Source organism: Geotrypetes seraphini, chromosome 2, assembly GCF_902459505.1.
Source record: "Geotrypetes seraphini chromosome 2, aGeoSer1.1, whole genome shotgun sequence".
Lineage (NCBI taxonomy): Eukaryota > Metazoa > Chordata > Amphibia > Gymnophiona > Dermophiidae > Geotrypetes > Geotrypetes seraphini.
This window is the reverse complement of record NC_047085.1, coordinates 296,816,674-296,839,534: the sequence shown is the minus strand read 5'-3', so window position 1 is coordinate 296,839,534 and position 22,861 is coordinate 296,816,674. Positions and strand designations below refer to the sequence as shown.

The 22,861-nt window shown below is 41.9% G+C and overlaps 1 protein-coding gene across 7 annotated transcripts in view; it reads right to left on the bottom strand.

The window, feature by feature from the left end:
* The window catches only part of TRIO (trio Rho guanine nucleotide exchange factor), an 830,868-nt gene that overhangs the window by 439,441 nt on the left and 368,566 nt on the right, over nucleotides 1-22,861 (bottom strand). For all 7 annotated transcript variants that reach the window (XM_033929852.1, XM_033929845.1, XM_033929848.1 and 4 more), the window contains one exon: nucleotides 3,717-3,947. In XM_033929852.1, coding sequence (XP_033785743.1) covers nucleotides 3,717-3,947 — 231 coding nt within the window. The remainder of the gene's footprint in view (nucleotides 1-3,716; nucleotides 3,948-22,861) is intronic.

Sequence of the window (22,861 nt, the reverse complement as noted above, 5' to 3'; positions counted from 1 at the left end):
GATGTGGCAAGGCAGGGGGGAGAGATGAGGTTAGGGTACCACAAGGTAGGGAGTGATAAAGGGCTGTCGGACTGGAAGAGGGCAGCAATTTGCTCAGCAAAGAGAAAGGGTGATATGGGCAAAGGGTCTACTGGGCTGTAGGGAGAAGGTCTAATCAGCAGGAGGGAGGAAGGTGGTATTGCGTAAGTCTAGTAATGCTACAAAAAAGATTAGTAGTAGAATGTACTGAGCTAGGAGGGGGTAGAGGGGAAAATAGAGGAGAGCAGGAGCACAGTGAAGAGGGGTCATGGAGATGCTAGGCAGGGATGGCAGATTGTGGGAAGTGGTGATTGAAAGGGTGTAGTTTGGAGAAGTAAAGAAACTATTGGAGAGAGAAAGTATCAATGTGGTTATTTATATAGACACATATAGGGATTGATGGGTTCATAACAGTCTAGGGCAGTGGTCTCCAAACTTTTTCATGTAAATGGCCACAGTGTGAAAATGAGAAAGCTTCGAAGGCCATGGCGGCTGGTGGATGCTGGTGAAGTTTGATTCAGCGATTATCCAAACTTTTTGCAGTAACACATTTAGAAAGGGGTTTATGAAGGATTTTCTGGATCAATGAAAGAAAATTCAATCCAGTTATAAACAATGGATGTCAATCTTATCCATGGTTTTGATTTCTGAGATCCTTTTCCTTCACACATATTTGTGCTTAGTGTTATAATGGCATGTGCTTTCAAGGAATAAACCTCTAGTTGTCTGATATTTTGGATTGTCTGATGAGCCCAAGGTTGAGGAGCTTCTCTTGTGTCTATATTGGTAGGCGTTTTTGGGGGGTTTGCTTCAGGTGATAGCCCCATGTAGAAACACACGTGAATGAGGGGTACAGGGAAACTCTCCAATCCACAACGCTGTTCTGCTCTGAATTCATAACAAACATGTTAAATACTGCCATTGAACAATCAAAACAGTGAAACAATCATACAAACAGAAACATTTATGCAGCTCTAGTATTACCCCAATGTGTTATGGCAGAAGATTATTCTTTATGTCCTTAAGGTGTGATTTACATCCAAATTTCAGTTTGGACTCGAACTTTCTGATTGAGACAGTAGGCAGGCGTAGGAGGTAATTGACAGGATTGGTCTCCAGAATGACACACCTATCTACTAGAAAAAGATATTAGCAAGGTTGAAGTTAATCTCTTTTTCTAGTGCAATAGATATGTCATTCTGGATGGACAGGATGTACAAAAGCAGTCCCAGAAATCTAGGGCAGGACCACTGCACTGGCTCATAAGGTGGAGTCCTCCTTTGCCACTACATTCACTCTGTATGTAGGTGTACCAAGTCACTGCCCTTTAAATCTCCTCGAGGAGACCTTATCTCGAGGAGACCTTCTCTCGGGAGAGTTTCTGCCTAAAAAGAAGCCACACTTCTAGTGGAATGCGCCATTACAGAGCTCGCGAAATGGCCCTACGGATCCATTTGGAAATTGTGACCTTGAAAGCTGGTGTGTCACGTCTAGCCTGACTAGTGAGCATAAAAAGATGATCAGATAGCCTGAAATCACTGGTGACCTCAAGATATCATAGAAGCACTCTTCTCGCATCCAACTTTTTCAGAATCTAAGTCCTTCTTCTTAGAACCTGTGGAATGGAATGCCAGCAATCTGACTTCTTGATTGACATGGAAAGCCGAAACAACCTTCAGCAAAAAGAACAGAATGGTGCGCAAAGAAACTCTAGCCTCTGTGAACTTGGGGAAAGGCACTCAACGAGAGCCTGTAGCTCCAAGACTCTTTTTGCTGAGGTAACAGCCACAAGAAAAACCGTCTTGAGCGTCAGATACATCAAGGATGCTTCTTCAGCAGTTTGTATGGAATCTGACTGAGGCCTTGCATGCCAAGAAAGCCTTACGCTCTCAATCCATGAAACAAGAGAGAGTCCAACCACTTGGACTCTGAGGTTCACCACTATAAGATCCTTGTCAAGGCCAGCCTGGAGGAAAGCAACCACCACCGAGATCAGAGCAGAGAACAGCTTCTTGTTCTCCTTAATGCACCAGAACTGAAATATTTTCCATGCCTTAGTGTAAATAGATAGCGTCAAAGGCGTTTTGGCTCTGAGCAAAGTAGCAATGACTATCTTTGAATATCCCTTGCGCACTAATGCCGCTCACTCAAGAGCCATGCTATAAGAACAAAGCGATCCAGATATACAACCACTGGTCCCTGAGAAAAAAGGTCGCAGTCTGAGACTTGAGCCCTTTTGAAGACATGCAAGGTCTACATGCATAGTCTATGTAGCCAATCTGGAGCCACGAGAATGACTTCTCCCTGATGGCTTGCAATCCTGTAGAGTATCTGGCCTATCATGGGCAAAGGAGGAAAACGTACAACAGTTCGTTCTTTGGCCATGGTTGGACCAGAGCATTCAGACCTATGCTACCAGGCTTGGATCTTCGACTGACGAATCAGTCCACCTTCTTGTTTCTTGCTGTTGCCATCAGACTGAATGTTGGGTGATCCCAGCAACAAACAACGGATTGGAAGGCTGCTGCAGACAGCATCCATTCTCCCGGATCAAGTGTCTGTCAGCTGAGGAAATTGGCCTGGACAATGTCCACTCTCACAACATCCATGCTGAAAGAGCCTGAAGATGAAACTTTAGATTACCTGAGCAGTAAGCGAGCCTCCAGATTCAGCTGCGCACTCTTGGTACCTCCCTTGTGATTGCCAAATGTCACCTTAATAGAATTGTTTGAGAAGATTCGGACTGCGTGTCCCTCCAGACTCTTCTCCAGCTTCTGCAACACCGATCGAATGGCTCGAAGTTCCGATCGAATGGCTCGACCACTTCCTTTGGGAGGCCAACCAAAGCCCCTTGATCGGGCATCCATTGCAGTGAGTCCCCAGCCGAAAAGGCTGGCATCCATTTTCACAGTTACCCATGAGGCTATTCCGAGAGACATGTCACTTGATAATGCCTGTGGGCAGAGCCACCAGCTCATACTGTCCCGGGATTCTGGAGTCCATGGCAGAGACATCTGCAGGGAGTCTGACTTAAGGTAACCACCACAATAGTTAACAGTTTGGAGAGGACGCATGTGAGCCTTTGCCCATGGGACCACGTCTATCGTAGCTGCCATGGAGCCTAGCAGTTGGGAGGTAGTGCCACGCGGATGGAGCTGGTTTAGCCAACAACCTTACTATCTGACCACTAAAAGTCACCTAGCATTACATAAAACTATATATCTTTCCATCATCATCAACCACGCATTCACTGCCTGTTTGGAAATACAGATTGTGAAAACAAAGAGGTTAAAAAAATTAGGACTTAAAAGCCATTTGTTTTCGTTGCTAATCCTCTTTTAAAAATAAATTATACTATTTAGTTCCAAAATCAGCTTGCTGCATTCATGGAAAGAAATCATAAAGCTGTCCTTTAATCACATGGTTATCCAGCATAATACCTGCTGCTTGCCTAACCTGCATATTAATTTCACAGCACTAATAATTTTCAAAAGCTATCTACATCTATCTAGTACTGCTGCGTTTAGGTTTTTTTTTAAATGTAACTGAATAAAGCCTTACCACATCTTATACATCTAATAGCCAGTTAATATACAATTTCTATAAGGAAATAACTATTTTTTGGGTAGATGTCATGCATAAAATTTTTAGCACATTAGTTACACTGACATAATTCTATTTGGAATAATAAAACTAACCTGCTGCACGTCTTGCTGGAATACACAGAGCTGGAGCCGCTGATGTAGACGGACTTTGCGGTGCTGCCAGATGTTCTCCAGCTGTCGCTGGTGGTGCAAAACCTCATGGATGGAATCAAGGACATGCCGCACTGCTTTAGAGTAGTTAGCAGAGGCAGTCAGCGAATCTGAACTGCCAGGAGTCAGAGGTCTTTGAAGTTTGTCAAGTAATGATTTTCCATCTTGACTGACCTGTTTCACAAAACATAGGACATATCAGAATTAGAATTCTTTAAAAAAGGGATGGCAAATGCCTACATTTTCCCTCAAGTGCATAAAGGGAAATGAATTGGGACTTGTATATTGTTTTTTTGTAGTTATATAACCACACTCAAAGCGGTTTACATATAGGTACTTTCAACATTTTCCCTTTCTGTCCTGGTGGGCTCACAATCTATCTAATGTACCTGGAGCAGCAGAATATTAACACCTCCCCCCTGTGCAAGAAGATTTTAGTGCCAGCTAGCAAGCTGAATGCTCTATGCTGCCAACGGTCATAGAATTCCTATGAACGTCGGAACAGTGCAGAGCATTGAGTGCACTGGCCGGCACTAAAAACCTCTTGCACAGTTTTGTAAAAGAGAGGGGGGAGGGGTAACTACTCCCTCCCTCTCCATTATACTAAGTCCCCTCTTTCCTTCCTTTTTATCAAGCCCTTCTTCTTTCCATTGGAGTTCCTTTCTTTATTAATTCCTGTAAACCGTGTCGAGCTCCACTTCTGTGGAGATATGCGGTATATAAACTTAAGGTTTAGTTTAGTTTAGTAAGTGACTTGCTCAAGATCATAGGGAGCAATGTGAGGTTTGAACCCACAACCTCACAGTACTGAGGCTGTAGCTCTAACCACTATGCCAGACTCTCCTCCACATAAAGAAAAGATTGCACCACGAAAGAAAAAAATGTTTTTGTTTCCTTTTGTTTCCTCTGCCCTTGATCCTCTCACAAGGACAGCATGTCCTTGCCAAATTTGGGGCATACCCTCATTTCTAATCTTTGACTGGCAGGGAGGGGGGAAGAAAGCTGCCACCATCATCCCTCTCTAGGCCTGAATGCATCACCTGTGTGGTGGGCAGATTCAACCATTCCTGACAAATGGGAAGCAGATCACCTCCATGCCACGCCACAGGGCCCTGCCCAAGCTAAGGTATTGTATTATACTATACTGAAAATTAACGTATTAAGGATCAAAGCTGCATGTTTGGTTTCTGTCTTATTCTGTTCTGGTGTTATGGCAAGACTTCCACACTTTAAAAATCTCTAATTGTATATTGCAGCTGCATTGGACTGAATACTATAAAGTGGCTGAATAACCTCCTGTCAACCCAAAGAGCCCTTGCAAATTACTAGGAGCAAGGGAGGGGAGAGGGGGAGGAATAACAAGGTGGCTATCAGACATCACATTCCTTATAACTGTGCAATTATTTCTCATTAAAATAAAACCAATACTAGGGCTGCACTTGGCCTAAAAAAATTCAGTGTGTTCTTGTTATAAACAAATGTTCTCTTTGGTTTTCTTCTCCTATTTATCATTTGCTTGCAGACACTAGTACCTAAGAATTTACACTTATACAATCAGTCAGTGCACTTAAAGATATTTTGTGTGCAATCTGTGGACATTTTAAATCTGCAGGTGCCCAAATGAACCAAAATGCATGCTTATGAATGCACCTATCAATATTGCTAATATGTTGAAGATCAGAAGTGTGTATCAAAGCTAACAACATATATATTTCTCAAATCAAAAGCTGAATATAGAAAAAAGATAAAGCTTAAGGCTCATAGTCTCAACTTTTTTCCCCTGATCTCTAGAAAAAAATTAGTTCCAATTTCTCTTCTGCCATTGTAGGTTACATGAGCCACCATTTTCTAAATTGATTATACTACCTTTCTGTGGTACAACCAAAGCGAATCACATGTTACATACACATACTTTCGGCTCTCTAATGGACTCACAATCTAAGTTTGTCTACCTGGGACAACAGAGGATTATTTCAGGAAGCAGTATACTGTAATTTATAAAATTTCAGCATTTCTGTGCAACAAACAAAGGGCTCCTTTTACTAAGGTGTGTTAGCGTTTTTAGTACACGCACAAGCTTAGCGCAAAGGAGGCGGGTGTGGCATTTTAGCGCACGCGATTCCGCGTGTTAAGGCCCTAACGCACCTTTGTAAAAGGAGCCCAAAGTGTCTGCTGATCCACTTATTAGACTGCCTCTACTGTATTACTGAAGCATGGGAGTTTCAGGTACTCAATTGGATTGCATGTACCGTAAATTATCAAATCATTTTTTTCCTCATTTAGGGTCCCTCATTTACATTCAGATAGTATCACACACCTATAGAAAGTTAATATCCACTGCAAGGCCTAAAGACAAAACCCCAGCCCTCTTGTTTTTTGTCACATTAATTTTGACAATTCTTTGATGCCATTGTTTGCCAAACAAGTGTGTAAGACAACAAATACATAATTCAAAGAGGAAAAAAATACAGCTGTTGCCCCCCCCCCCCCTGTTCAAAAAACTTAAACTGTCAAAATGCACTTTACCCTGATGACCCAGTGCTAACCACTAGAAAGCACATTTACAAGCAGAGTATGAAAGAGCTGATCAGGAAGGGGAGAGAGGTAGTCCAGAAGATCCAATGAAATCAGGTAGTAGTACTGAGAGGGAGGATGGTGTGAGACCACAAAACAAGTGGACTGGAAGGAAGTGAGAGATTAGGTCAATTTTAGTGTAGTGAGAGGAGTAAGGTAGGCCTGGAGAAGGGGAGGACCATAAATCAAGCTGAGGGAAGGGAAGTGGAGATCAAACTTAAAATGGCTGAGAGAAAGAAATAAGCACACAGCGTGAGATGGAAATACTGTGTATAGAAAGAAGGGTAACACATGGGAATGGAGATGTGTGGAACCTGGAAGGCAATCCACTAAGGGGGAGAAAGTGAAATGTCTAAGATGGAAGAGGGATAGATGGTAAAAGGGAAAAAACATGAAAGGATAAGTGGTTATAAAGAAGAGTGAGACAAAGTGAGAAAGGATGAAAGAAGAACAAGAGAGGCACAGATGGACTAGAAAAACCTAACCGAGTAGAGAGATGAGTTGAGCACCAGAAAATTTAGAACTGCGGGGTAGGGAAGAGATAAATGAAGGAAAAACAAACAAACCTGACAGAGAAAGGACAAGGGGTATAAGTCAGGAGCAATGAGGAGTCAAAGTAGACATTAATCTGACCAAAGCAAGGCCAAGTCCAAGATAAAACAGCAAAAAAGATGCTCAAATGACATAAAAAAAGAAAAAAATTGAAAAAAAACCCTACACAATAGAGATTTGCACCCGAAATATGGCATAAAGTTTGTATAAAAAAAGTGACATCACATCTTTATGTCATGATATCTTTGCCTCCAGTTGGCTACAAGGAATCCTAGTGCAAATCCTAGACGTACATCATGGGTCATGAGGCCTTAAATTTCTTTTTTTTTTTTTTTATTTCTTTATTGATATTTTGAACTTGACAATGTATATATTTGAAAAATCGAAAAAAAAAAACAACTATATGAAAATACACTATTAACATCAGAAATATTACAATAAAAATTTTAAATCCCTTCTTAACCTATAACAGTAATGATATTATATTATACTCATCAATATTATAGAATATTATGAAATTTATACCTCTAAATAAATAATACACCCCCCCACCCTGGATGTGCAAAGGAATCTAACATAAAGAAAAAGGAATCACTTTAATTATAATGTGACAAAATTAGTTAATGGACCCCAAATCCCCTTAAAGGATTTAACAAACCCTAAACGCTCTGCCATAATCTTTTCATATTTATATGTTGCACATACAGTTGCCCACCAAAAACTAAAATTAATCCTATCATGATTTTTCCAATTAGATGTGATCATTTGAACCCCCTATTCCTGATAAGATCATGAAAAGGCGACTATTATTTCTATCCAAAGTGGGTTTATCATGCAGAATCGTTCCAAAAATTATTGCTTCATATGTCAAAGGAATAGAGGATTGAAGAATATTATTAATTTGCCCCCAAATCGACTTCCAAAAGCCAAGTATCAATGGACAAAAAAATAAAAGATGATCCAAAGTCCCAATATCAATATGACAATGCCAACATCTATTAGATTTAGAACTATCTACTTTATTCAACCGAACTGGAGTCCAAAAAATTCTATGTAATAAAAACAACCATGTTTGTCTCATAGATGCTGACATTGTGCATCTTAATCTCCAAGTCCAGATTCGTGGCCAACGAGAAACAGAAATATGCTGTTTTAACTCGATACTCCAAATATCTCTAAGACTATTTTTTGTTTTTTTATTTAAAAATCCAGAAATCAATTTATACCACTGGGCAGCCTGATGTCCTATTAAATCTGTTTGGTAGCAAAGGATTTGCAAGCTAAAATAAGTTTTCAAATTTTTCCATTCAGGGAACCCCATCTGAATAGCCTGCTTCAACTGCAAGCACCTATATTGTTGAGTGTTTGAAATACCAAATGAATGCTGCAGTTGTGAAAACTCAAGCAGATTACCATTAGAAATAAGATCATCTAATGTCCTAATATTTGCCTGCATCCAATTCTTCCAAGCGATTCCAGCACCGCCTATTTGAATCTTGGAGTTTAACCATAAGGACTGTAAAGTAGATTTCATTATTGGTACCTCTGTTAATTTATCAATAAATTTAATAGTTTTCCAAGTATCCAATAAAATTATATTGTCCTTAGCATATTTATGAAATCTGATACTTAATACATGCGGAAGTTTCATAGGGGACACCAAATTCCGTTCCAAATATAACCAATCTGGTTGATGATCAATAAGCTCAGGGAGGATCCAATACATACCTTGACGCAATATATAGGCTATACCTATAAAAGTTTGGAAAATTTACCCCACCCTCCACAATTGATTTTTGCAACGATACTAAAGCAATTCTTGGTTTTTTCCCAAGCCAAACAAATTTTGTCAAAATATTATTTCATTTTTTGTAAAAGGACTCTTGAAAATAAACTGGTAACATACTCATTTGGTAACAAACTATAGGCAAAATCATCATCTTTACTGTTTGCACTCTCCCCCACCAAGAAATATGCAAAGGATTCCATTGCTCACACAATTCTGTAACTTTTAGTAATAAGGATTTTTCATTTACCTTCATTGTTTCTTCCAATGTACTTTTTATCCAAATTCCTAAATATTTTATTCCATCTTTCTTCCAACTAAACTGAAACGAATCAAATAAGCCTTTTATACAATGTACATTTAGTGGAAGAATTTCTGATTTATTCCAATTTATTTTATAACCTGAAAATTTTCCAAATTTATCAATCAAATCCAATAAATGTGGAATGGTTGACTCCGGATTTCTCAAATGAATCAAAATATCATCTGCATAAGCAGAAATTTTATATTCCCGACCTGCATAAGGAACACCTTCTATCTCCTTTGATTGTTGAATAGCTAAAAGTAGAGGTTCCAAAACAATATCAAATAACAAAGGAGATAATGGACAACCCTGTCTAACTCCCCTTTCTAAAAAGAACCTTTCTGAAAAAATATTATTTATATATAATCTAGCAGATGGGGAGCTATACAGGGATTGAATCATTTGTATAAATCGAGAACCAATACCAAACCAATCCATTGCTTGATACATAAAAGTCCATTCTACCCGATCAAATGCTTTCTCTGCATCTAAAGAAACAGAGAAAGCCGGATCTTTCATATCCTTTGTTAAATGTAAAATATGAAAAGCTAATCTGGTGTTATTTGAAGAATGTCTTTGAGCAACAAAACCTGTTTGATGCATACCAATAATATAAGGGAGAGCCTTATTCAAACGCAAAGCCAATATTTTAGCTAACAATTTCCCATCAACATTAATCAAAGAAATAGGCCTATAGTTTGAAACCAACATGGGAACTCTGTTTGGCTTAGGCAAAACTATTGTTAAAGCTTCTGCCATAGTACCTGAAATACAACCTTTATTTAGTTGAAACTGATATAATTTGAAAAGATGGGGTAACAAAATAGTTTGAAAAGAGTTAAAAAATTCTACCGTATATCCATCACTTCCTGGAGCGGATCCAACTCCAAGGGACTTTAAAGCCCTCTGAATTTCTTTTTGTGTTATAGGTGCTTCGAGATTTTCTTTCATATGAACAGGAACTTTAGGGCCATTAATCAACTTTAAAAATTCAAAACCATCTTTCTCTTTATTAAAATAATGCTCAGAAGAATACAAGCTTTCATAAAATTTCAAAAATTGTTGTAAAATATTTTTAAATTGAGAATGAATTATTCCATTATCATCTGAAATAGCCATTATATTAGCTTTCCTTTTTTTTGCTTTTAAATAGTTAGCTAGTAATCTTCCCGCCTTATTTGAGGTTCCATAATACAATGCCTTATAGGACACAAACTCCTTTCTAGTCAATTGTGATGATATCTCATTGTATCTAAATTTTACTTTTAGCAAATTCTGATAAATACTTTGTTCCCATTTTTCCTTTAATTTAATTTCCAATTTTCTAATATTTTGTTCTAAAATTAAAAAATCTTTATTTAGTTGTTTTTAACATATGCTGAGTACGAAATTATGTGTCCTCTCAAGGTAGCTTTAAAGGCATCCCATAAAATTTCCTGAGACATTTCTTCTGATTCATTAAACTGAAAAAATTCACTTATTTTTAACTTAAATTTTTCTATAAAATTGGAATCTGCTAGCAATGTATTATTAAACCTCCAAACAGGTCTATTATTTTCTTGTTCATCTATCTCAAAATCAATCCAAATACACCCATGATCTGAAAGTATAATTGAATCTATATTCGCCTTCTTAACCTTCTGTACTAAATTATCTGAAACGAAAAAATAATCAATTCTAGAAAATGATTTGTGAACATGGGAATAAAATGAAAATTCCTGATCATTGAAATGAAAAATCCTCCAAATATCTTTTAAACCACAAGAATTTATCAAATTATCTAATCCTAAAGATTTTAAAATTTTACTAGGCTTTTTATCTAAAATAGGGTCCATTACTGCATTAAAGTCCCCTGCCATAATTAAATTGGAGGAAGATGATGGTAAAATTATTTGTTGAAGGTTTTTAAAAAACTCAGATTGATTCAAATTAGGTGCATAGATATTGAACAGTATCAAGGTATCTTTCCCTGAGCTCATTTTTACTTGGACCCATCTTCCGAAAGGATCCATAGATAACATAGTAAAAATAGCCATACATTTTTTATGTATCAAGATAGCCACACCAGCTTTTTTGCCTACAGCAGGGGAAAAAAACCACTGTTTAACCCAACCCCCTTCCAGCTTACTTGATTCTAATGCAGATAAATGAGTTTCTTGCAGGAAATAAATATCTGCCCCCTGTCTTTTAAGAAAAGATAAGGCTTTCTTTTTCTTTATAGGGTGATTGAGTCCATTAACATTCAACAAATACATTTTAAAATACATTTATATTTATTTTAAGGAACCAAAGAAAATGACCTGAAAAGATTTTAATTCTTATATATAAATTATCCCAATTACACATCCAATTACCCTCCCTTAAAACCCCTATATACCCTCCCACACCCATCCCCCATAACAAATATAAGTGAATGATAGCACACATAAAGACCAGGAAATCGAAAGAAATCCCCAACCAGCAAACTATCAATTCATACTATAATAAAATCTTAAAATAATGAATTAAATTAAAATCATTACTTAAAATTACCATAAAATGAAATCTTAAAAATAATAAATTATATTATATAACTAATATCATTTTTCATTAGACATTAAAACTTATTATATAAAATTTCCAACTTATCCAAACAAAACAAAAATCACAAAAATTAATAAATACCAAATATAAAAAACTAAATGAATAAATAAATTAATGTTTATGATTAATAGATACCAATAAAATATTAAAATAATAAATATTGAAATATGAAATGTTAAAATTAATATATTAAATTATATAATTTATATTATCTAAAATTAGAGACAGTAGAAATTATTATATAAAATTATCATCCTATTCAACCAAAACGTAACAAATTTAGAAAAATTAATAAATATTAAAAATGAAGACTAAATGATTAAATAAAATGATTATTACTAGATATCCAGAATATAAATGAACATTAAAATAATAAAAATTCCAAATCTTCCCAACCTTTAAAATTCATATCCATTCATTCCCTCATTATAAATTTTATAATAAAATAAAAACCTAAAATCAGCAAACAAAGAACATATAAGAATAAATATTATATAAATACTAAATACTTGTCACACTAGAAGAAAATCATATCTAAAGATAAAAGTAATCCATTTCTCAACTTAGAAAAGATTCAAATCATCTTTACTAAACACTAATGTTACAGCTAGAGGATAAAAAAAATAAAATAAAAATAAAACTCATATCTCTATATTATTTATGTTATTATGGAAGTATCTGCCATAATATTAAAAAAGATATATAAATTATAATTAATAAATCAAATAAACATCTATCATCTGTTAATCCATAACATCAGAAAAAATAGAATTAGATTTCAAAAAATTAATGACCAGAACAAAATTTCCAGGATAAGCTTGTCAAATCAATATTAGGTTTCATAAGAAGTTGCAAAACCACAGAACCAGTCGACCTCAAAGACTTGTTAATTCCCCAGGAAAGTCAGTCTTGTTAAAACCACAGGAAAGACAACAGAAAAAATGCTCAAAAAATTAATAGAACTTTGTAAAAAGTCTTTCTTCAGGACTCTTCCTTTGAATGTTAAAATGCTTCAATGAAATTACAATTCAGGCAAATTAAAAGTCTCGTATTATATGATGAAGTTGTAATAGCAGTTAAAACATTTCTGCTACAAACTAGTTTGGATTGAACTAGTTTGGATTCAAACAAATTGAAGAAGTTAGTAACAAATCATAGCAGTTTTTGTTTAAATCTTGGATAGTATCCTATTCCATACGATTTTCACAGCCTTCAATATATTGTTGAAGTTTAATAGGATCATCATATTTTATAGTATGATTATCATGAGTTACCCTCATGTAAGCAGGATAAAAGAGACCATATCTTGCCCCTAATTGCTGTAATTGGGGTCTCAATAATAAAAACTGTTTTCTTTTTTCAGCTGTTTTGGGGGCAAAATCAGGAAGAAACATAAGAGCTGAATTTTTATATTCTATTTTCTTTTTTTCTTTGGCAAGCTGCAAAATTTCAATTGCATGCTGAAATCTGAGAAGTTTTAATATTATAGGTCTTGGTCTAGGCTGCCCATTTAACTGCCTCACAGGAATTCTGTGTGCACATTCTATTTCAAACGGAAACTTCGTTGAAATTGAAAATAAATTTGGCAGCAAATTTTCTAAAAAGGTGACACAGTCTTTTCCTTCCGATCCTTCAGCCATCCCAAGGATCCTAACATTACATCTACGAGAGTAATCCTCATAAGCTTCCATACGTTTTTGCAGGTCCTTAAGCTTAGCGTGATCTTTTTTGCACTGCCTCTGGTCCACTTCCATTTTCTCAATGCGGGACTCTAACTGATCCACCCTTGGATTAGATATCTCCAGCTGCTTAGTAACAGTAGAAATCTCCTCTCTCATAGCTGCCATATTTTCTGCGTTATCTTTTAACATTGATTTAATCACCCGAAGTTCCTCCAGAATATCCACCGATACAGGATCTGCACTCTCTTTCGGTAAGGGAACTTGAGCAGCTATTACCGACTCAGGCTTCAATCTCTTTGCTTTAACTCCGGTAGAAAAATAATTTTCTAGTTTTGTTTGTTTTAATGAAGCCATTTCAGCACTTTCTTTAAATTTTTTTTAAAAATAAACTAATAATATATTCAAAAATAACTGCTGAGTATGAGGAGCTCTTCAATCAGCCAGCCATTCTATTGCACTGACATAGTTTCCTGGCCCATAAAAAGGGAGGCAAACTCATGTTGGGTTCCAGACTTTGAACAGGATCTTAGTACCACAGGTTGTACTAATCCCCAAAAAATTTCAGTCCCCTGACAGGTTTTGTTGGGCTGCAGTGCTTGTACAAAGTGGATGTTTTGTGTTATGTGGAGTGTGGAACTCTGAAGGTGGACCTCCATTCAGCTGCCTGTAAGTCTCGAACTAATAGAGATCCAGTCGAAAAATTTTGCATGATTTTAGTTTGAGACCCTAGTGAATGTCCATACAAAATTTTATTCAATTTGAAGGAGGTTAAGTGTGGACGATTTTCAAAATTGGTCCACTTGACATGGAATGACCCTTACCAATTCAGAAGCAGGTGTCCTTCACAGAAAGAATCAGTTAAGTGTCTGAACTAAATTCAATAGCTCAATACAGATAACTGAACTATACTGTCCATTTAAAGTAGAACTGGAAAACCAATGTGTTTCCGATTTATCACTGTAGAGCGGAGTAAGGAAAAAGAAACCATGGAGAAGAAGATTAAGAAGAGGATAAGCACTGTAAAGATGCTAGAGCAAGTCTGGTCCCTTTTTTTTTTTTTTTTTAATTCTTTATTCATTTTCAATCTTACATCAAGTGTACAAACATTAAAACAATACAATTAAATACATCACTTGACAATCTTTCTATTTTATCTTATAATACATAAATTACCACTCTCCCCTCCCATCGTTTCCTCTATTATTTTCCCAATATGAATATTAATATATAAAGCCTCCCCCTTCCTAACATTAGACGGTGTATATTTCAATAGTAAATGGTATTTACTCATTACAATAAGAAGTTAATGGCTCTCAAATTTTATTAAAATTCTTATAGTTCCCTTTTATATATGTGACCTAATGAGTTCCACCAGAAATTATAATTGAGTCTACTGTAGTTTTTCCAATTACTTGTGATATGCTGAATGGCGACTCCTGTCATTATCAATAAAAGATTTAAGTCTGGTCCCTTTTTAAGGACACAAAGAGGCGCGCAAAATCTATTTATACTACGTATCAACAAGGGATCCAAGAGGAAAAAGAACAAGGAACCGGCGTGGCTCACTGTAGCGGTAAAGGAAGCGATCAGAGACAAGAAGACTTTGTTTAAAGAATGGAAAAGGTCAAAAACGGACGAAAACTGGAAAAAGCACAAACAGCATCAAAGCAGGTGCCATAAGGCAGTAAGAAGGGCCAAAAGAGACTAGGAGGAAAAAATAGCCAAGTAGGCAAAAAAAAAATACAAGCTGTTCTTTCGATATATTAAAGGGGAAACGACCCGCGAAGGAAGTGGTGGGGCTGTTGGATGACCATGGAATAAAGGGAGTGCTAAAGCAAAGTCATCGCCAACAAACTGAACACATTTTTTGCATCTGTATTTACCGAAAAGGATATACACAACATACCGGAAGCTGACAGGCTATACGAGGGAAACGAAGATGGGAAACTGACAGGGTTGACGGTCAGTCTAGAAGAGGTATGCAGGCAGATTGAAAGACTTAAAACTGATAAATCCCAGGGACCGGATGGCATCCATCCGAAGGTAATCAAGGAACTGAAAGGGGCTATAGCTGAACTGCTTCAACTAATAACCAATCTGTCGATCAAATCGGGAAGGATTCCGGAAGACTGGAAGGTGGCAAATGTTACGCCGACCTTCAAGAAAGGTTTGAGGGGTGATCCAGGAAACTACAGACCGTTGAGCCTGACCTCAGTACCGGGAAAGATGATAGAGTCGCTGATAAAGGACCGCATCATTGAGCACCTTGACGGACACGATCTGATGAGGACTAGCCAGCATGGCTTCAGCAAAGGAAGATCTCGCTTGATGAACTTGCTTCAAGTGGAGTAAATAGGCAGATAGACAAGGGTGACCCGGTCGACATTGTACATCTGGATTTTCAGAAGGTTCCGCACGAACGACTACTTCGAAAAATCACGAGCCATGGAATTGAATGTGAAATACTGACATGGATTAAAAACTGGCTGGTGGATAGGAAGCAGAGAGTGGGGGTAAATGGACAATACTCGTATTGGAAAGGCGTCAACAGTGGAGTTCCTCAGGGTTCGGTGCTTGAACCCGTACTTTTCAACATATTTATAAACAATCTGGAAATTGGTACAATGAGTGAGGTGATTAAATTTGCGGACGATACGAAGTTATTCAGAGTAGTGAAGACGCAGGAGGATTGCGAAGATCTGCAACGTGACATAAACATGCTCGAGAGATGGGCTGCAACATGGCAAATGAGGTTCAACGTGGATAAGTGTAAGGCGATGCATGTCAGTAACAAAAATCTTATACACGAATACAGGATGTCCAAGGCGGTACTTGGAGAGACCCCCCCCCCAGGAAAGAGACTTGGGAGTACTGGTCGACAAGTCAATGAAGCCATCCGTGCAATGTGCGGTGGCGGCGAAAAGGGCGAACAGAATGCTAGGAATGATTAAGAAGGGGATCATGAACAGATCAGAGAATGTTATCATGCCGCTGTACCGGGCCATGGTACGCCCTCACCTGGAATACTGCATCCAGCACTGGTCGCCGTACATGAAGAAGGACACAGTACTATTCGAAAGGGTCCAGAGAAGAGCGACTAAAATGATAAAGGGGCTGGAGGAGTTGCCATACAGTGAGAGATTAGAGAAACTGGGCCTCTTCTCCCTTGAAAAGAGGAGACTGAGAGGGGACATGATAGAAACATTCAAGATACTGAAGGGAATAGACTTAGTAGATAAAGACAGGTTGTTCACCCTCTCCAAGGTAGGGAGAACGAGAGGGCACTCTCTAAAATTGAAAGGGGATAGATTTCATACAAACGTAAGGAAGTTCTTCTTCACCCAGAGAGTGGTGGAAAACTGTAACACTCTTCCGGAGGCTGTTATAGGGGAAAACACCCTCCAGGGATTCAAGACAAAGTTAGACAAGTTCCTGCTGAACCGGAACGTACACAAGTAGGACTTGTCTCAGTTAGGGCGCTGGTCTTTGATCTAGGGGCCGCCACGGGAGCGGACTGCTGGGCACGATGGACCACTGGTCTGACCCAGCAGCGGCAATTCTTATGTTCTTATGAGAGTACAGTAAATGTCGACTCACCAATATAATTAGCAGCACAGATCTAGAGTTTATTAACAGCATCTTCCACTACTAAACAAGGAAAATTAAAAAAAAAAACCAAACTAAAAAGGTTCAACAGTACAGGTAGTCGTCGACTTACGACCGCAATCGGTTCCAACTGATAGGTCGTAAGTTGATTCGGTCGTAAGTCGGCCTATGTTAATACAGTATTGTATACAGTACTGTACTAACTATTTTGTAACCCTTCCCGCGTACATTTTCCCTGGTGGTCCAGCGGTGTATCCTGTCTGAGCCCCTCCTGCCGATGTCAGAAACCAGCAGCGCACCCAGTCCAGCACATGCAGAAGCGAGCTTTTAGAACTCCCGTCCCCCCCCCCCCCCCTCTGCCGCTGACCGAAACACTGCCGTAAGTTCTCAAGGGACTTATGGTTCTCACGGCAGTTTAGACGCTGGTTATAGAATTTTTGTGTGAGTGTCCCCAACATGCGACAAGTGAAACTGCCTCTCACCTCCTCCTCTTCCAAATCTAGTACTTTAAATTCTGCCTCCACAGCCTAAACCAAAACTAAGGGGCAGACCACTGGTATAAGAAACCATATTCAGATCACCTCCATTGTGGCACAAAAAGCAATGTTACTTACCGTAACAGTTGTTATCCAGGGACAGCAGGCAGCTATTCTCACTAGTGGGTGATGTCATCAGACAGAGCCCCGGTACGGACGTCTCACAAGCACGTGTTGCTTGTAGAAACTTAAAGTTTCTAGATGCCCGCACCGCGCATGCGCCGGTGCCTTCCTGCCCGGAGATCCGGGCGTGTCTCCTCAGTTCAGGTAGCTAGCCTGAGAAGCCAACCCAGGGGAGGTGGGTGGGACGTGAGAATAGCTGCCTGCTGTCCCTGGATAACAACTGTTACGGTAAGTAACATTGCTTTATCCCAGGACAAGCAGGCAGGTATTCTCACTAGTGGGTGACCTCCAAGCTAACCTCAGTGGGATGGAGGGGGAGTTGGCGACTTAAGAGAATAAATTTTTCAATACTGTTTGGCCAAACTGTCCATCCCGTCTGGAGAGAGTATCCAGACAATAATGTGAGGTGAATGTGTGAACCGAGGACCAGGTGGCAGCCTTACAAATTTCCTCGATTGGTGTTGATCTGAGGAATGCTACTGAGGCTGCCATTGCTCTGACCTTATGGGCTGTGACCTTACAAGGAAGTGATAATCCAGCCTGGGCATAGCAGAAAGAGATACAAGCCGCCATCCAATTAGAGATGGTGCGCTTTGATACGGGTCTTCCCAACTTGTTAGGATCGAAGGAGACAAAAAGTTGAGGAGTGGTTCTGTGTGGCTTGGTGCGATCCAGGTAGAAAGCCAAGGCACGTTTACAGTCTAGAGTGTGAAGGGCCGATTCTCCGTGGTGAGAATGGGGCTTAGGGAAGAATACTGGAAGTACAATGGATTGGTTGAGATGAAATTCGGAGACCACCTTAGGCAGGAATTTCGGGTGAGTGCGTAGGACCACCTTGTCATGATGGAATACTGTGAATGGTGGATCCGCCATCAATGCCTGGAGTTCGCTGACTCTGCGAGCGGACGTAAGGGCTACAAGAAAAAGCACTTTCCAGGTGAGGTACTTAAGAGGGGCCCTGTTGAGTGGTTCAAACGGGGGCTTCATGAGACGGGAAAGGACTACATTGAGGTCCCAAACTACTGGGGGTGGTTTGAGAGGAGGGTTAACATGGAAGAGTCCTTTCATAAATCTGGCGACCACTGGATGGGCCGAGAGGGGTTTCCCTTGTAGGGGCTGGTGGAACGCCGCAATAGCGCTCAGGTGGACTCGTATGGAAGTGGACTTGAGCCCAGATTGAGATAGGTGTAGGAGATAGTCCAGCACGGAGGATAAGGAAGCTCGCTGAGGTTCCTTTGATTTAGAAACACACCATGAGGAGAATCTAGTCCATTTCTGGGAGTAGCATTGTCGAGTGGCGGGCTTCCTGGAAGCTTCCAAGACCTCCCTCACTTCTTGTGAGAATTGGTGAGGGGTTACGTTGAGAGGAACCAAGCTGTCAGGTGGAGAGACTGCAGGTTGGGATGAAGTAGTGATCCTTGATGTTGAGTAAGCAGTGAAGGAAACACTGGAAGTGGTACTGGTTCCCTGCTGCTGAGTTGAAGTAGGAGGGAGAACCAAGGTTGTCTGGGCCACCGAGGAGCTATTAGAATCATGGTGGCCCGTTCGAGTTTCAGCTTGACCAGAGTCTTCTGGATCAGCGGGAATGGTGGGAACGCATATAGAAATCGTTTCCCCCAGTTCAGTAGAAAAGCATCTGCCTCGAGGCGATGAGGAGTGTAGATCCTGGAGCAAAACTGAGGCAGTTTGGAGTTGTGGGGAGCCGCAAAGAGGTCTATCTGAGGCGTCCCCCATTGCGTGAAGATTTGGTGAAGGGGGCTGGAATGGAGAGTCCATTCATGCGGTTGTAGCAGACGGCTTAGTTTGTCTGCTAAGACGTTGTTCTCCCCCTGGATGTATACTGCTCTGAGTAGGGCGTTGTGGCGCACCGCCCAGTCCCAGGCTCGTAGAGCTTCCTGGCAAAGGAGGGCCGAGCCCGTGCCTCCTTGCTTGTTGATATAATACATGGCGGCCTGATTGTCTGTGCGAATGAGGATTACCATGTCGTGGAGTAGATGTTGGAAAGCTTGGAGCGCATTGAAGATGGCTCTGAGTTCCAGTAGATTGATTTGGTGTAGTCTTTCCGCACTGGTCCAGAATCCTTGGGTGCGGAGACCATCCAGGTGGGCCCCCCATGCATAATTCGACGAATCGGTTGTGAGAACTTTCTGATGGGGGGGAGAGTGCATCAGCAAACCTCTGGATAGATTCGAAGAGGTCATCCACCAAAGTAGAGACTGCCGAAGAGCAGGTGTGACTGAGATGTGTTTGGATAGTGGATCGGACGTCTGATTCCACTGTGATGCCAGGGTCCACTGGGGGATCCTGAGGTGGAGTCTGGCAAAAGGTGTCACGTGTACTGTGGAGGCCATATGGCCCAGGAGCACCATCAGTTGTCTCGCCGGTAGAGTTTGGCGAGTAGACACCGCCTGGCAGAGGTGAAGAAGGGACTCCATGCGTTGCAGGGGCAGGAATGCTCGGAGTCGGGTGGTGTCCAGGACCGCTCCGATGAAGGGGAGGGACTGGGTGGGTTGTAGATGAGACTTGGAAAAGTTGATCTCGAAGCCCAAATTTTGGAGGAAGTAGGTTGTAGCCAAGGCCGCCGAAGTGACCTCTGGGGCTGACGGGGCCTTGATGAGCCAGTCGTCGAGGTATGGGAACACCTGTAGACTCCTGTCCCGGAGTGCTGCGGCCACTACCACCAGGCACCAGGCACCAGGGGACGAAGATAGGCCGAATGGTAGCACTCGATACTGTAGGTGCAGATTTCCCACCCGAAATCTGAGGAACTTTCGGGAGGCCGGGTGAATGGGGATGTGAGTGTAGGCCTCCTTGAGATCCAGGGAGCATAACCAGTTGTTCTGCTCGAGGAGGGGGTATAGAGAAGCCAAGGTCAGCATGCGAAACTTCTCTTTGACCAGAAACTTGTTGAGGGCCCGAAGGTCTAAAATGGGTCGCAGGTCGCCCGTTTTCTTCGGGACGAGGAAGTACCGGGAGTAAAACCCTCGGTTCAATTGGTCTGACGGGACCGGCTCGACAGCCCGAAGCTGAAGTAAGGTTTGGACTTCCTGAAGAAGAAGGGCGGTCTGCGTCGAGCTTGAAGGATACTCTCTTGGAGGATGGTCCGGGGGGACCCGGTGGAATTGAAGAGAGTATCCTTCTCTTATGATGGTGAGGACCCATAGGTCCGTGGTTATGGCCTCCCATCGATGGTAAAAAAGATGGAGGCGGCCCCCTATGGGAGAGGCCGAGGTTATGCTCCCGGGAGGGGCGTCAAAAGGGCTGGGGAGCCTTAGGTGCAGCCGGTGGCTGAGGTTTTTGCTGAGACTTCTGGGGAGGTTGTCTCTTCGCAGGCTGTCTCGCAGCAGGCGTTTGTCTGGGCATGTAACGCCGCTGGTAAATCAGGGGTGGCCTGGAAGGTCGAGACTGTTGAGGTTTGGGTTTGGGCCGCAGGATGGATTGAAAAGATTTTTCATGATCCGACAGCTTCTTGGTAACAGTTTCGATAGACTCATCGAACAGGTCAGCTCCAGCACATGGTACGTTGGCGAGTCTGTCCTGGAGGTTGGGATCCATATCGATTGTACGGAGCCATGCCAGGCGACGCATAGCTACCGCGCTTACGGCGGCGCGTGCCGAGAGTTCGAATGCATCGAAGGAGGATTGCATCAGCTGGAGGCGTAATTGGGAGAGGGAGGCTACCACTTCCTCGAACTCGAATCGAGCTTGGTTGTCTATGAACGGAGTGAACTTGCGGAGCACCGGCAAGAAGAACTCCAGATAGGAAGAGAAAAAGAAATTGTAGTTTAGCACCCGTGACGCCATCATGGAGTTTTGGTAGAATTTTCTACCAAATTTGTCCATCGTTCTCCCCTCTCGGCCCGGCGGTACAGAGGCGTAGACCTGGGAGGGATGAGAGCGTTTAAGGGAGGACTCGACCAGTAGGGATTGGTGGGAGAGTTGAGGGCCCTCAAACCCTTTATGGTGCACGATGCGGTATCGAGCATCGAGTTTGCTGGGGATCGCCGGTATGGAATACGGTGTTTCGAAGCACTGCATGAAGGTCTGGTCCAGTAATTTGTGCAAGGGGAGCCGAAGCGACTCCGTTGGAGGGTTAGGTAAATGCATGGTGTCCAGATACTCTTTGGAGTATCGGGAGCCCGTGTCAAGGGTCACATCCAGATCATCCGCCATTTGTCGGAGGAATGATGAGAAGGACAATTGTTCCGCCAGCGTCGGTCTGTGGGACGGGCTGGAGGAGGAGGAGGCCTCCAGGTCCATGGACATCGGGGAGTGGCAAGGAGAATCGGGCACCGATGTCTCCTCGTACTCCGGGCCCCCCGGAGGGGACACCTCTGATGAGGAGTATCCCCTACGTTGCAGTTTTTTCTGCGGTGACACCTCCGAATGGCGTGAGGAGTGCCAGGATGAGTGTCTCGATCGGTGCCCGTCTCGGTGGCGGGACGGGGATCGGGATCGTCTGTGCATCGCATGGTCTCCCGAGGCCCCCAAGTGGATAGGGCTGGAAGCGGTGGATCGCAACTGGGTTTGCGATGCGGGTTCTTGCGATGCTACCCAAGTCTGGTAAGGAGTACGGAAGAACTCTTCCTGACTATGCCCAGGGCTTCGAGTATCGATCGGAGGTCTGGTCCCATGTTGGCGCGGAGGCGTAATGGGTTCTAATGGCAGCATATCGGTAAGCGAGGCTTGCCGCGTGGGCATCGCCGCCCTCCCCCGTTCGTCCTCGTCGGTTGTCGAGGTCGAACGGTGTGGGGGAGGGGGAGGGGGCGGACCGCCCCTTTGGACCGGTACCGGGAGGTCACCCTGTATGGCAGCGATGAGCCCGGGTCCGATGGTCTGCATGAGCTCAACGAATTGAGCTTCCAGCACGGACCGTAGCGAAGCCGATAAGGAGGGATCCGCACCGAAAGGGGGTCCTCCTGCACGGACATCGCGCTCCTTCGAGGCCGAGTGCTTCTGCTTAGTAGCTTTCGGCACTTTGATGACCACTGGTGGCACTGTGGAAGGAAGAGGTACCTGAACCGAGGAGACCGGGGCAGGCACCGACGTCGAGCTCGTGGATGGTGTCGGGGTGAGCGATGCCGGTTTCACCGCACTCGATGCAGGAGGGGTCGATACCGGTTTCGCCCGAACCGGGGAGGTATCAGATGAAGTGGAGGCTGAGGGATCCTTAGCTGCGTCCATCTTGAACATCGATTCCCACAATAGGCAACGCCGCTTGAATGAGCGTGCCGTAAGGGTAGAGCAAGGCCTGCACGATTTCGGGATGTGGTCAGGGCCCAAACACTGCAAACAGCGCCAGTGAGGGTCCGTGAGTGAAATCGCGCGTTGGCACTTGCTGC